General features: G+C 42.4%; 1 protein-coding gene across 3 annotated transcripts in view; it reads right to left on the bottom strand.

Annotated features, from left to right (window-relative positions):
- ITGA11 (integrin subunit alpha 11) overlaps positions 1-12,810 on the bottom strand; it is a 253,778-nt gene that overhangs the window by 95,229 nt on the left and 145,739 nt on the right. For all 3 annotated transcript variants that reach the window (XM_073618273.1, XM_073618274.1, XM_073618276.1), the window contains 2 exons: positions 6,280-6,483; positions 4,023-4,153 (listed from right to left, as the gene is read on the bottom strand). In XM_073618273.1, coding sequence (XP_073474374.1) covers positions 4,023-4,153; positions 6,280-6,483 — 335 coding nt within the window. The remainder of the gene's footprint in view (positions 1-4,022; positions 4,154-6,279; positions 6,484-12,810) is intronic.

Genomic DNA, 12,810 nt, shown 5'->3' with positions numbered 1-12,810 from the left:
AATGCTGCTGCTAGACTAATACGCCTCACTAATCGATCCGTGACTGCTGCCCCTCTCTGCCAATCCCTTCACTGGCTTCCCCTACCCCACCATATAAAATTCAAAATGCTAACCACAACATACAAGGCCATTCACACAACATCACCCCTATCTACATCACCAACCTCATCTGCAGATATTGTCCAAATCGTCCCCTCCACTTCTCCCAGGACCTTCTGCTCTTTAGCTCCCTTGTTACCTCCTCCCATGCTCGCCTTCAGGACTTCTCCAGAATCCTCTCCCATCCTCTGGAACTCCCTGCCCCGGTATGTCCGATCAGCCCCTACCCTGTCTACCTTCAGGAGATCCCTGAAGACTCACTTATTCAGAGAAGCCTATCCCACACCCACCTTACAACTGTATTTTCATTTTCTCCACCTGATCATCCCCCAAAGGTATTACCTTTTGTTCCACTTGACCCTCCCTTCTAGACTGTAAGCTCTAATGAGCCGGGCCCTCTGATTCCTCCTGTATTGAATTGTATTGTAACTGTACTGTTTGCCCCCATGTTGTAAAGCGCTGCGCAAACTGTTGGCGCTATATAAATCCTGTATAATAATAATTTTGTACTGTATGATCTCATCAGGGCTGCCAAAAGGGGGCTACAGGAAGGAGACCTGTGTAGGGCCCGACCCCATCAGGTCAACAGAGGCTGTCATGGCCATACCAGGTCAATAACTCATTGGCTCGGCACTGACGGCTGCCTTCTGACCTGAACCCGAGCTCATCCCTGGTGAATGGGAACGACCAAACCGCTTAAGGAACAGCCGCCGCAGTTATACTGCGGCAGGTTGGCTCCCCTGCGTGAATTGCTATAGCTGTACGGACGCTGCAGGAGCGCGCCTGCGGGTCGGGCGAACTCGATGTCCGCCGGAGGCCCACAATCACCTAATACGGAAGCAGAATGGGGATCTGCCTTTGTAAAAAAGGCGTATCCCCATTCTGACAGGAGATATACTGTTCCCAGTGATCGGGAACAGCGATCTCTGTCATGTCCCAGGCAGCCCCCCCACAGTTAGAACCCACCCAGGGAACACAGTTAACCCCTTGATCGCCCCCTAGTTTTGACCCCTTATTATATTTTTATAGCACTGATCAATGTAATAATGTCACTGGTCCCCAAAAAGTGTCCTTTGGGGTCAGATTTGTCCGCCGCCATGTCGCAGTCCCGCTAAAAATCACAAATCGCCACCATTACCAGTAAAAACAATTAAAAAAAAGTCCCTAAATCTATCCCGTAGTTTGTAGACGCGATGATTTTTGGGCAAACCAATCAATATACGCCTATAGCGATTTTTTTAAACAAAAATATTTAGAAGAATATATATTGGCTTAAACTGATGAATACAATTTTTTTTTATAGAAAAAAAAATAATAAAATTTTTAATATATTTTTTCTGGATATGTATTATAGCAAAAAGTAAAAAAAAAATTTTTTATTTTTTTTTTTAAATTGCTGCTCTTTTTTATTAGAGCAAAAAATAAAAACCACAGAGATGATCAAATACCACCAAAAGAAAGCTTTGTGGGGAAAAAAAAGGACGTCAATTTTGTTGGGTGCAACGTCGCACGACCGCGCAAAAGTTAAAGCGACGCAGTGCCATATTGCAAAAAAATGGCCTGGTCATTAAGGGGGCAAATAATTCCGGTCCTTAAGTGGTAAAGGTGAAGTTTGAGTTTTAAGAAAAACTTCCCTTTTATTGGTAACCAATCAAAACCAAGCAACTCATAATTGTTTAACATATCAGATGATGCAATACACGCGGTACTGTTCCACACTTGGCACTCTACTGAAAATATCAAATCTGTATTATAACCAGTTCTCAGATACTTATGTAGGCAGGTGCAGTCTACTTTCTCCACTGTAGGTGGCACTTATCTGCAGCAGCAGTACAATTGGAGAGGAAGTCAAGGGGAACATGGCTCCTCTATGGCTTCCTGAGTCATGTGACTAGCAACCACTTTGGGTCAGGCAGAGCCTATTTAAAGCCCTGGCTCCCAAGCTTGGCGCACTTTTGTGAGTGGGTGGAGTAGGGACAGGTACCCTGTCTGGTAGAGACAGAACTAGCGGCAAGGAAAGGTTCCTGATGAGAAGGGAAAGGCGTAGGGCTTGCAACTTCTCTGGACAGATGGCCCGGCCGCATTCTGCCCCTCATAACAGGCACTGTTAGTTCGGCTGAAACCTGCTTTCTACACACTGCTGGACTTGTGAGTGTTGGGGGTTGGGCTGTCTTCCCACCGGGTATATTGTGAATTGTCTTTGCCTTACAAGTTCTTTCATCACACTTGGATTGTGTGCGTTATTGCCACTGCATTGCGTTGCACTCCACCTACACATGCGTATAGTTGTATGATCGATCAGACCATATTCCACTGTGGCTGATCAGGATGGTAGAGTCGGACACGATCCAGCTCGTTCACAATATGGCTGAGTTGGAGGTGGTAAAAATAGGCAGCTGAGCCACAGTTTTACTGCCCACCGGCCGCGCCCACTGTAAGCTACAATGGCTGACAAATGGTGTTGTGCACATGCCATGGCCACGCAACTTTGCAGCTGGGGCAAAAATGATGCCTCATTTCATGTTGGATGCCGCCAAATGTGAACCTTTCAAGTGATTGAGGCTGTGACGCAACATGCCGCGCTGTGACGCAACGTGCCGCTGCGTAATGTACATGGTTGTGGCACGGTGGTCGGGGCTTTTCAGGGTCAGAACAGGCAGTGAGGAAAAAGTGTAAAAAAGTTATTGATCAATCAAATATAGGGCCTTTGATATGGTATTCTGTTTGACCAGTTTAGTCTTATAAAATGAATGAATAATTGATAATATCGGTATGTGTTTTGGCCACCGGTAAAGATGCTCCTTGGCATGCTCAGTTAGACATGTTCAGAACAGAAAAATGTGTTTTGTTTCGTTTCGGATAGATTCGCTATGTTAGTAATTTTGTTTCATTAATTTGTTTTGGAATTCATTTAGTATAATTTAGTTTTGTTAATTAATTTTCTAACGAATTCCAAATTTTCGTAACGATTCAAATTAAAAAACTCGTGTTATGTCTTTACTCACTTTTTACACTTTTTTTGGTGAATGGGTAGGGGTACTATGTAATCTATACTCATTCACATGGTGGTGGGGGCGGGATCTGGAGGCCCCCTTGTTAAAGGGGGCTTCCAGATTCCGATAAGCCCCCCGCCCGCAGACTCCCACAACCACCGGCCAGGGTTGTGGGGAAGAGGCCCTTGGGGACAAGGTGCAAGTTGCCCCAAAGCACCCCCCCATGTTGAGGGCATGTGGCCTGGTATGGTTGGGGGAGGGGTACTTGCTCCCCCCACCCCCTTTCCTGGCCTGCATGCTCGGATAAGGGTCTGGTATGGATTTTGGTGTGGGGTTCCCCTTAAAATCCATACCAGACCCGAAGGGCCTGGTATGGATTGGGAGGGGGGGGGGCACGTTGTTTTTGAATTTCTGAATTTTTCATTGCCGGCACTCTTTTATTTACATTTCAGCTGTCAGCGGGGAAGCCCACTGACAGCTGAAGAGTAATCGTTTTTTTAAGGACGCGGCTTCCTGGCCCGTTCCTTAACAACCAGCTATTCTTCACACAACGGTCGATCATTTTTTGACCCTTCGTATCGTTTCTAAAATTCGTATCGTTTCTAAAATTAGAAATTTGTTAGAAAACAACTATACGAAGCAAAATTAAAGGAATTTTAACGAAAATTGTTACTATTTCGGATTCGGATACATCTGAATCGCCGAATAACCAAAAATTCCAAATAAATTCATCCGAAATTATATTCTGACCGAAACGAATTGCACATGTCTATTCTCAGTACCAACAGAATCCACCTCTAACTGAGATATCCATTTTGGGTGCACTGAACTTGAAAGCATTTATTCTGTTAGTCACTACATGTTGCAGAACGTCTAGTTACTTTGAAGAATGTTTATCATAGCTGTATTGGTACACTATCATCCACACACCAGAGAAGAACAGCGTTTCCCATAGAGCCCACTGCCAGATCCACCAGGCCATCCTCGTTCATATCCATCTCTCCATGAATGCTGCAGCCGAAATAGGCCAGCGTGGGCGACAAGTCTGCTGCAGCAATGCGCTGAGAAGGCAAGAACACAAAAACAGAATTAGAGCGGTAATAAACCCAAAAACAAAGATGTAATATATTGCAGTTTACAAATCATTGTAAGTGGTGACACACTTCCTGTCTTAAGCTGCCCATAGATGGATCAAAAATTAAAAATTCTAGGGTCCTAATTGGCCGTGGCCACCTCTGGGCACACAAATTAAAATGTTCAGGGGCTGGTAAGATACCATGATGACCACTTTGGATCAAATCTAAAGTCAATATAATCTTTTTAACTGAACAAAAATGAATTGTAGAGTCACTTTAGAATGACAAAACAAATAATAGATGTATTGAAAAGCAGATAAACTAGACAATGTTACAGACCTGTATAATGCATTGAATGAGAAGTGCAGAAGATGTCTTGGGGCACTCACTAGAAGATTTATGGAGCTCAGTAGAAGGCACGGGGCAGTCAGTAAAAGACTTAGGGCACTTAGTAGAAGACCCGGAGCACTCAGTAGAGGGCCCAGAGTACTCAGTAGAAGACCCGGAGCACTCAGTAGAGGACCTGGAGCACTCAATAAGCAGACCTAGGGCACTCAGTAAGCAGACCTGGGGCACTCCGTAGAAGACTTAGGGCACACAGTAAGAATACCTGGGGCACTCAGTAGAAAACCTAAGGAACACATTAGAAGACCTGGGGCACTCATTAGAAGACTTAGAAAGCTCAGTAGAAGACAAGGGGAACCCAGTAAAAGACCTGGGACACTCAGTAAGAAGACTCAGAGCACTCAGTAGAAGACCCGGGAACTCAGTAAAAGACTTGGGGAACACATTAAAAGACCTGAAGCACTCAGTAGAAGACTTGGGGCACTCAGTAGAAGACCTGGGGTACTCAGTAGAATACCTGGGGCACTCAGTAGAATACCTGGGGCACTCAGTAGAATACCTGGGGCACGCAGTAGAGGACCTGGGGCACGCAGTAGAAGACCTGGGGCACTCAGTAGAAGAAGACCTGGGGCACTCAGTAGAAGACACAAAGCACTCAGTAGAAGACACAAAGCACACAGTAGAAGACTTGGGGTACTTAGTAGAAGACTCAAGGCACTTAGTAAGCAGACCTGGGGCACTCAGTAAAAGACTTGGGGCACTCAGTAGAAGACTTGGGGCACTCAGTAGAAGACTTGGGGCACTCAGTAGAAGACTTGGGGCACTCAGTAGAAGACTTGGGGCACTCAGTAGAAGACTTAGGGTACCCAATAGAAGACTTGGAGAACACATTTTAAGACCTGGAGCACTCAGTAGAAGACTTGAGGCACTCAGTAGTAGACCTAGGGCATTTAGTAGAAGACCTGGGGTACTCAGTAAAAGACACAAAGCACACAGTAGAAGACTTGGGGCACTTAGTAGAAGACTCAAGGCACTCAGTAAGCATACCAAGGGCACTCAGTACAAGACTTGGGGCACTCAGTAGAAGACCTGGGGCACTCGGTAGAAAACCTGGGGCACTCAGTAGAAGATCTGGGGTACTCAGTAGAAGATTTGGGAACTCAGTAGAAGACTTGAGACATCCAGTAGAAGATCCAGGGCACTCAGTGAGAATACCCGGGGCACTCAGTAGAAGACCTGGGGCACTCAGTAGAAGACTTAGGGAACACATTAGAAGACTTGGGGCACTCAGTAGAAGACTTGGGGCACTCAGTAGAAGACCCTGGTCACTCAGTAGAAGACCTGGAGCACATGGTATGGGTGCCAGGGTCTACCAAGGCCCCTGGGGAGAACTGCACCAAAAATTGTAGAGGATGCCTAAAATATGCCTTGTATTTTAGTGCAGACTTCTGAGAAAACCAGTGAGCCAATCACACAAGCAGGAAATTACATTTCTGGGGGCATTGTATGGAACACCTCCGGGTTGCCATATTGCACTGAATTTTACAGAAAATTACAGATGAAAATGGAAAGTTAATTAAATTACAACATGGCTTGTGTAGTAATTGTATATGATATATTATTTTTCTTATTGCTTTATTTTTTTCTACCATAAAACCGTAGTTACTTTTAAGTCAACTTTGATACAAACTGTAAAAATTGGAAGGTGACAAAGAAAATGTTGATTGTTATTATTCATATAAATATTAAGCAATTTAAATATGTACCTGTTTGTATTTCTTCAATATGTTTCTCTTGAATCCATGGAAGATATAAATGGCACCCTTATGGCCATCTTCTAGAGGTGCCCCGATCACCACGTCATTGAAAGAGTCTTGGTTTAGGTCTGGCACTGCAGAGATGGCATATCCAAAGCGTGAATTTTGTGAGCTGTCCGAGTCACGCAAAGCTCCATCTGGAACAAAGCGTTTCTGTAACAAGACCAGAACACAGTTCCACAATATAGTACAATGTATAGAAGAGGAAAAGAACCCCTGTACTGAAGAAAAGTCTCCAAATTCTTAGAACAGTGGCTATTCCAAAACAATCTCAGCAGTGGGAATATCATTGCCCTTCACACATATGGAAGACGTTTGCTTTCAAAAACAAAATTAAACAATAGCTCCCTGCCATCTCATCGGAATTGTGATTATACTGTTTGAGTTTTGAATGCTACCACTTTAGAGTATAACTCCAATCAAAATTTTTTTTTTTTATTCCAAGGTGTTAGAACCTTGGTTACGTTTTTATTTCCAAATAATTTTTATTGTTTTTAACTTTTAGGGATACAAAGAGGATAAAAGGCACAGCATGAAAGAAGAGGAAGATATCTTGGGATAACAAAGGTAACTGTATACAATTGCACGGCATGCAACCCATTGAGCACCAGACACGGTTGGATAAAGGCATTGCAAAGCGACTCCAACTGGACCAACTCTCATTAAAGGTTTGTGAGTAGTCAACCTACGGGAAGTATTGGGGGTGAGATCAGACATTAGGAGCCTCTAAATCCCTGATGCCCAACCTGTGGCCCGAGGGCCACATGCGGCCCTTTGGTATGTGATGTGCGGTCTTGGACCTGGGCAGTTTGTATTGGGAACTTTGATTAGGGTAATAGCATTGATCTCTACTAGCCTCATGTAACATCTTCCCAATTTGGTATTGTCTTCTGCAGCATATCCCCAGCCAACAATGTATCCTGTCCACACTCTCTGTCCCTCATTTCCTCTATTAGGTCTGCAGTTTTTAACAGTCCCCCCAAGCATTACATATTTTGAACATTATGTGCGGCCCTTTGGTGATATCAGGGGCCACATTTGAGGCCCCCTTTAGCTCATAAGTTAACAACCACTGCTCTAAATGATCAGGGGTGGTTCAGGGCATGATAAATTAGAGCTTGGTTGCCAGGAAGTCAATAGTTCTAATGAGAGTAATTTTGCTATTAGCAGTGGGATGGAAGGTATGTAGTAGACTAGGGGGAGTTGGGGCAGCACAGTAGAAAGAAGGGCATGTGAGGTAAAGGTAGGGTGCCAGTAGACTAGGGGGAAGCGGCACAGTAAGAAGAAGGAGTAGGTGAGATAAAGGTAGGGGGAGTGGGGTGCCAGTAGACTAGGGGGAGTTGGGGTGGCACAGTAGGAAGAAGGGGTATGTGAGGTCAAGGTAGGGGGAGTGGGGTGCCAAGGAGAGGGCCAATGAGGGATTCAAGGAGCCTGGGTGTGGGTATGAAAGGTTACGTCTAGAATGGGGGGTGGGGGCCTTCAAGCCCAGGCTTGCGACCCTAGGAGGAGAAGCCACAGTTGCTGTAGATCTCATTATGTGCTTAAATGTTATATGTATAAGTAAGTTTGAATATGGTCCACCCTGACCACCTATTAATGTAGGAGGTAATATTATCATTGTTGATATCGATTGCTTCTTCCATTTCAGCTAAGTAATTTATACGTAGCTAAACCAATCTTTCATCTATCAGGAGCACTGAGGCAATCTCTCTATAGACCACGGTTTCTCAACTAGGGGTTCCTTGAGATAAGTTCCCACTGACACCATTGATCATTTTAGCTATCTGTAAGGAGGGGAATTCTTCCCAATGACCACAAGTGTAAGGAGTAGGGATGAGCCGAACACCCCCCAGTTCGGTTCGCAAAAGAACTTGTGAACAGACAAAAAAATGTGTGTGTGAACACTGTTAAAGTCTATGGGACACGAATGTGAAAAATCAAAAGTGCTAAATTTAAAGGCTTATATGCAAGTTATTGCCATAAAAAGTGTATATACATATACACATATATATATATGTGTATATATATATATATATATATATATATATATATATATATATATATGCTCTGAGTTCAGCGTACCCTATATTTACAGTGCATTGCGGTGTACAGTTTCTAATACAGTGCAGGTGGTGTACACAGTATACAATACAGTGTAGTGCGGTGTTAAATAAAAAATACCCATCATGTCCGGAAGGCCTCCAAGGAGAGGCAGACGCTCACAGGCCACTAAAAGAGGGCAAGCAGCCTCTGAAATAATATTTAACAGCAGGGACTGTTTCTGCACCCAACTTTACATAAGTCACATGCTTCACTGTTTGGGACTTTTTTACTGTTTAAAATTATTTTTTCATTCACTTTTTATTCATTTATTTTGTTTTATGTTTGCATATTTGGTTAACATGTCACTTTAAGAGCGCAGCCCACTTTTTTATCTATAATATATATATATATATATGTGCATATATATATATATATATATATATATATATATATATATATATATATATATATATATATATTATAGATAAAAAGTGGTCTGCGCTCTTTAAAGTTTAAATGAATAAAAAGTGAATGAAAAAATAATTTTAAACAGTAAAAAAGTCCCAAACAGTGAAGCATGTGACTTATGTAAAGTCCTTCAATAAACATTGAAAACCTTAAGGATTCCTCCGATGGAGAACGGACCAGCAGCCAAAAGTTCAGTGAAAATCTTGTGACTTTATGAAACGAACAAAGTGGATCCATCACCACACAGAGTGCACGCTTACCAGCTGCACAAGATTAGACACTGGTGGCTAATACCCAGCCGGGGCCTTTTCCTCCAAAGACTTTGGATGTCTGCTCTGGTCATATGATGCAGTAAGCTGCTTGGTCGGGAAGGTGGTTGGAGGTACAGCTTGTGGACCCATACACGGTACAAGAGGCCATGAGGCCATGTCTGAGGCTCCAGCTTACTACCATACTCTTCATGGGTCAACTTCAATCAAGCAGATTATTATCAGAGCACACTCATCCCCTGGATGTCCCGAGTTGTCTCTGCAGAGGACGGTGGATGCCGGGGCCCCTTCCCTCACTCGGCTCTGTGCTTCTTGCAGTTGCATCACTTGCACGTGGATAACAAACGGTGCTGAGATGATCCCGGCGTCCACCGACCAGAGACAGCTCGGGACATCCAGGGGATGAGTGTGCTCTGATGATAATCTGCTTGGTAAATATATATATATATATATATAAGTGTGAAGTGTGGACTGTGTCCCATTGAGCCATGATTGGCCTTTGGACAATTATGGCTCTCGCTGAGGAGTGTGCTGTGGTTGGTCAAAGCATGCAGGTCAGGTGTATGCTTTGGCCAAACATCATACAGCAACGCACTGTGGTTTTGCAGAGCATTATGGGACGTTCGCAGCAAATTTGCTGTTTTGGCGAACACCCGAACAACTCGAAGCTCATCCCTAGTAAGGAGCATTCTTCCCACTGACCATCACACTAATGTTTCGTGAGGTGTAGATAGAGTAATTTTTAGCAGAGGTTCCCAGAGACCAAAAAGTTACTTCAAGGGTTCCTCTGTGTTAAAAAGGTTGAGAAAGGCTGGCATAGGCTGGCATAGACGGGACTCTGCTGGCAAGGGTGGGGCTTCTGATGTGATATGAAAGTTCTGTGATGGGGGGGGCACTGATGTGATGATGGACTCTGACGTGATGAGATGACCTCTGACATTAAGGAAGGATGCTGACGCGATGGAGGGAGGGGGAGGGGGGGGGGGCACGTATGTAAAATGGGAAGGATTGGATCCACTCTTTGATTTCTACTGCTGTCTGTTGGGTAGATCTTATATCTTGTCCTAACACTCAGGATATTTCTTATCTGGACTTCCTATTACCCTCTTACAAGCTCATTCTCCTTTACAAAGTCCACTGGGGGTGGGGAGGGGGTTGCTTGGTTTAATTTTCATTTCTGTCTTGGATTTAAAATAAAGTCGTTTTTAGCGTTCGCTAAAGCAAATCAGTAATTACTTATTCAGTAGACATGTGCGATTTGTTTCGTTACGAATCTAAATTTGGACAAAATTTTCGTTATTCGGGTATATCTGAATTTCCGAGTCACAATAGAAGCAAATCAGAAATAAATTGTATCGAATCGAATTATCTGAATTTGATTTAGAAAATGAATTAGAATCTGAAAATTCATGATTTCAAAATGAAAACATATTGCAATAAATACAGTAAGGTATAAAAGTGAATTAAGATGAGGATTCCAATTTAGGTTGCTTTATAGACTAGAAAAAAATTGAATAGATTAGAATAAAAATATAAAAGAATATAACATAAAAAATGGAATAAAAAAAAACAGAACAGAATATAAAATAAAAGAATAGAATATAACAGAATAGCATAGAATATAGAATAAACAATGAATACAAAAAAAAATAAAAATAAAAGAATAGAAAAAAATACAATTGAATAGAAAATAGATTAGAAAAGGATAGAATAGAATAAAACAGAATAGAATAATCCAGAATAGAATACAAAAAATAATAAAATAGAATAATCAAGAATAGAATAGAAAATAGAGGAACAGAATAGAAAAACTGAATAAATCTGAATAGAATAGAAAATAAAAGAATAGAATAGAATAAATAGAACAGAATTAAATAGAACAGAAAAATAGAATATAATAGAATAAAACATAATACAATAGAATAAAAAAGAATTGAACAGAAAATTAAACAATATTATACAATAGAAAAAAATAGAAGAGATTAGAATAGAATAGAATGATAAAATTATTAAGAATAGAATAGAATGAAATAGATAAGAATATAGACGTCTTCTAAAATTGTAATTTTGAATTGATTTGAAAAATTTAGAATTTCAAATCGATTTGAAAACAACGAAAATTCGAAATGAATCCGAATATACAAAATTAATTCTGAAAACAAATCATTCAAACATAACGAATATGACGAAACAAAATGATTAACTTAATGATCGAATCCCGAAACAAAAAGAAATAAATGTTTCCATCATGCACATGTCTATTATTCAGTTAGGCATATATCACCCAACACACTAGAGTCACCTAAATAAATATATACAGTGGGGCAAAAAAGTATTTAGTCAGCCACCAATTGTGCAAGTTCTCCCACTTAAAAAGATGAGAGAGGCCTGTAATTGTCATCATAGGTATACCTCAACTATGAGAGACAAAATGTGGAAACAAATCCAATCACATTGTCTGATTTTTGAAAGAATTTATTTGCAAATTATGGTGGAAAATAAGTATTTGGTGAATATCAAAAGTCCATCTCAATACTTTGTTATATATCCTTTGTTGGCAATGACAGAGGTCAAACGTTTTCTGTAAGTCTTCACAAGGTTGTCACACACTGTTGCTGGTATGTTGGCCCATTCCTCCATGCAGATCTCCTCTAGAGCAGTGATGTTTTGGGGGTGTCGCTGGGCAACACGGACTTTCAACTCCCTCCAAAGGTTTTCTATGGGGTTGAGATCTGGAGACTGGCTAGGCCACTCCAGGACCTTGAAATGCTTTTTACGAAGCCCCTCCTTCGTTGCCCGGGCGGTGTGTTTGGGATCATTGTCATGCTGAAAGACCCAGCCACGTTTCATCTTCAATGCCCTTGCTGATGGGAGGAGGTTTGCACTCAAAATCTCACGATACATGGCCCCATTCATTCTCTCATGTACACTTGTCAGTCGTCCTGTTCCCTTTGCAGAGAAACAGCCCAAAGCATGATGTTGCCACCCCCATGCTTCACAGTAGGTATGGTGTTCTTTGGTTGCAACTCAGCATTCTCTCTCCTCCAAACACGACAAGTTCTGTTTCTACCAAACAGTTGTACTTTGGTTTCATCTGACCATATGACATTCTCCCAATCCTCTTCTGGATCATCCAAATGCTCTCTAGCAAACCTCAGACGGGCCCGGACACGTACCGGCTTAAGCAGGGGGACACGTCTGGCACTGCAGGATCTGAGTCCCTGGCGGCGTAGTATGTTACTGATGGTAGCCTTTGTTACGTTGGTCCCAGCTCTCTGCAGGTCATTCACTAGGTCCCCCCGTGTGGTTCTGGGATTTTTGCTCACCGTTCTTGTGATCATTTTGACCCCACGGGGTGAGATCTTGCGTGGAGCCCCAGATCGAGGGAGATTATCAGTGGTCTTGTATGTCTTCCATTTTCTAATTATTGCTCCCACAGTTGATTCCTTCACACCAAGCTGCTTGCCTATTGCAGATTCAGTCTTCCCAGCCTGGTGCAGGTCTACAATTTTGTTTCTGGTGTCCTTCGACAGCTCTTTGGTCTTCACCATAGTGGAGTTTGGAGTGTGACTGTTTGAGGTTGTGGACAGGTGTCTTTTATACTGATAACAAGTTCAAACAGGTGCCATTAATACAGGTAATGAGTGGAGGACAGAGGAGCCTCTTAAAGAAGAAGATACAGGTCTGTGAGGGCCAGAAA

This window comes from Aquarana catesbeiana, linkage group LG03, assembly GCF_042186555.1.
Source record: "Aquarana catesbeiana isolate 2022-GZ linkage group LG03, ASM4218655v1, whole genome shotgun sequence".
Lineage (NCBI taxonomy): Eukaryota > Metazoa > Chordata > Amphibia > Anura > Ranidae > Aquarana > Aquarana catesbeiana.
The sequence above is the reverse complement of the archived record's forward strand: the minus strand, read 5'-3'. Positions and strand labels throughout refer to the sequence as shown.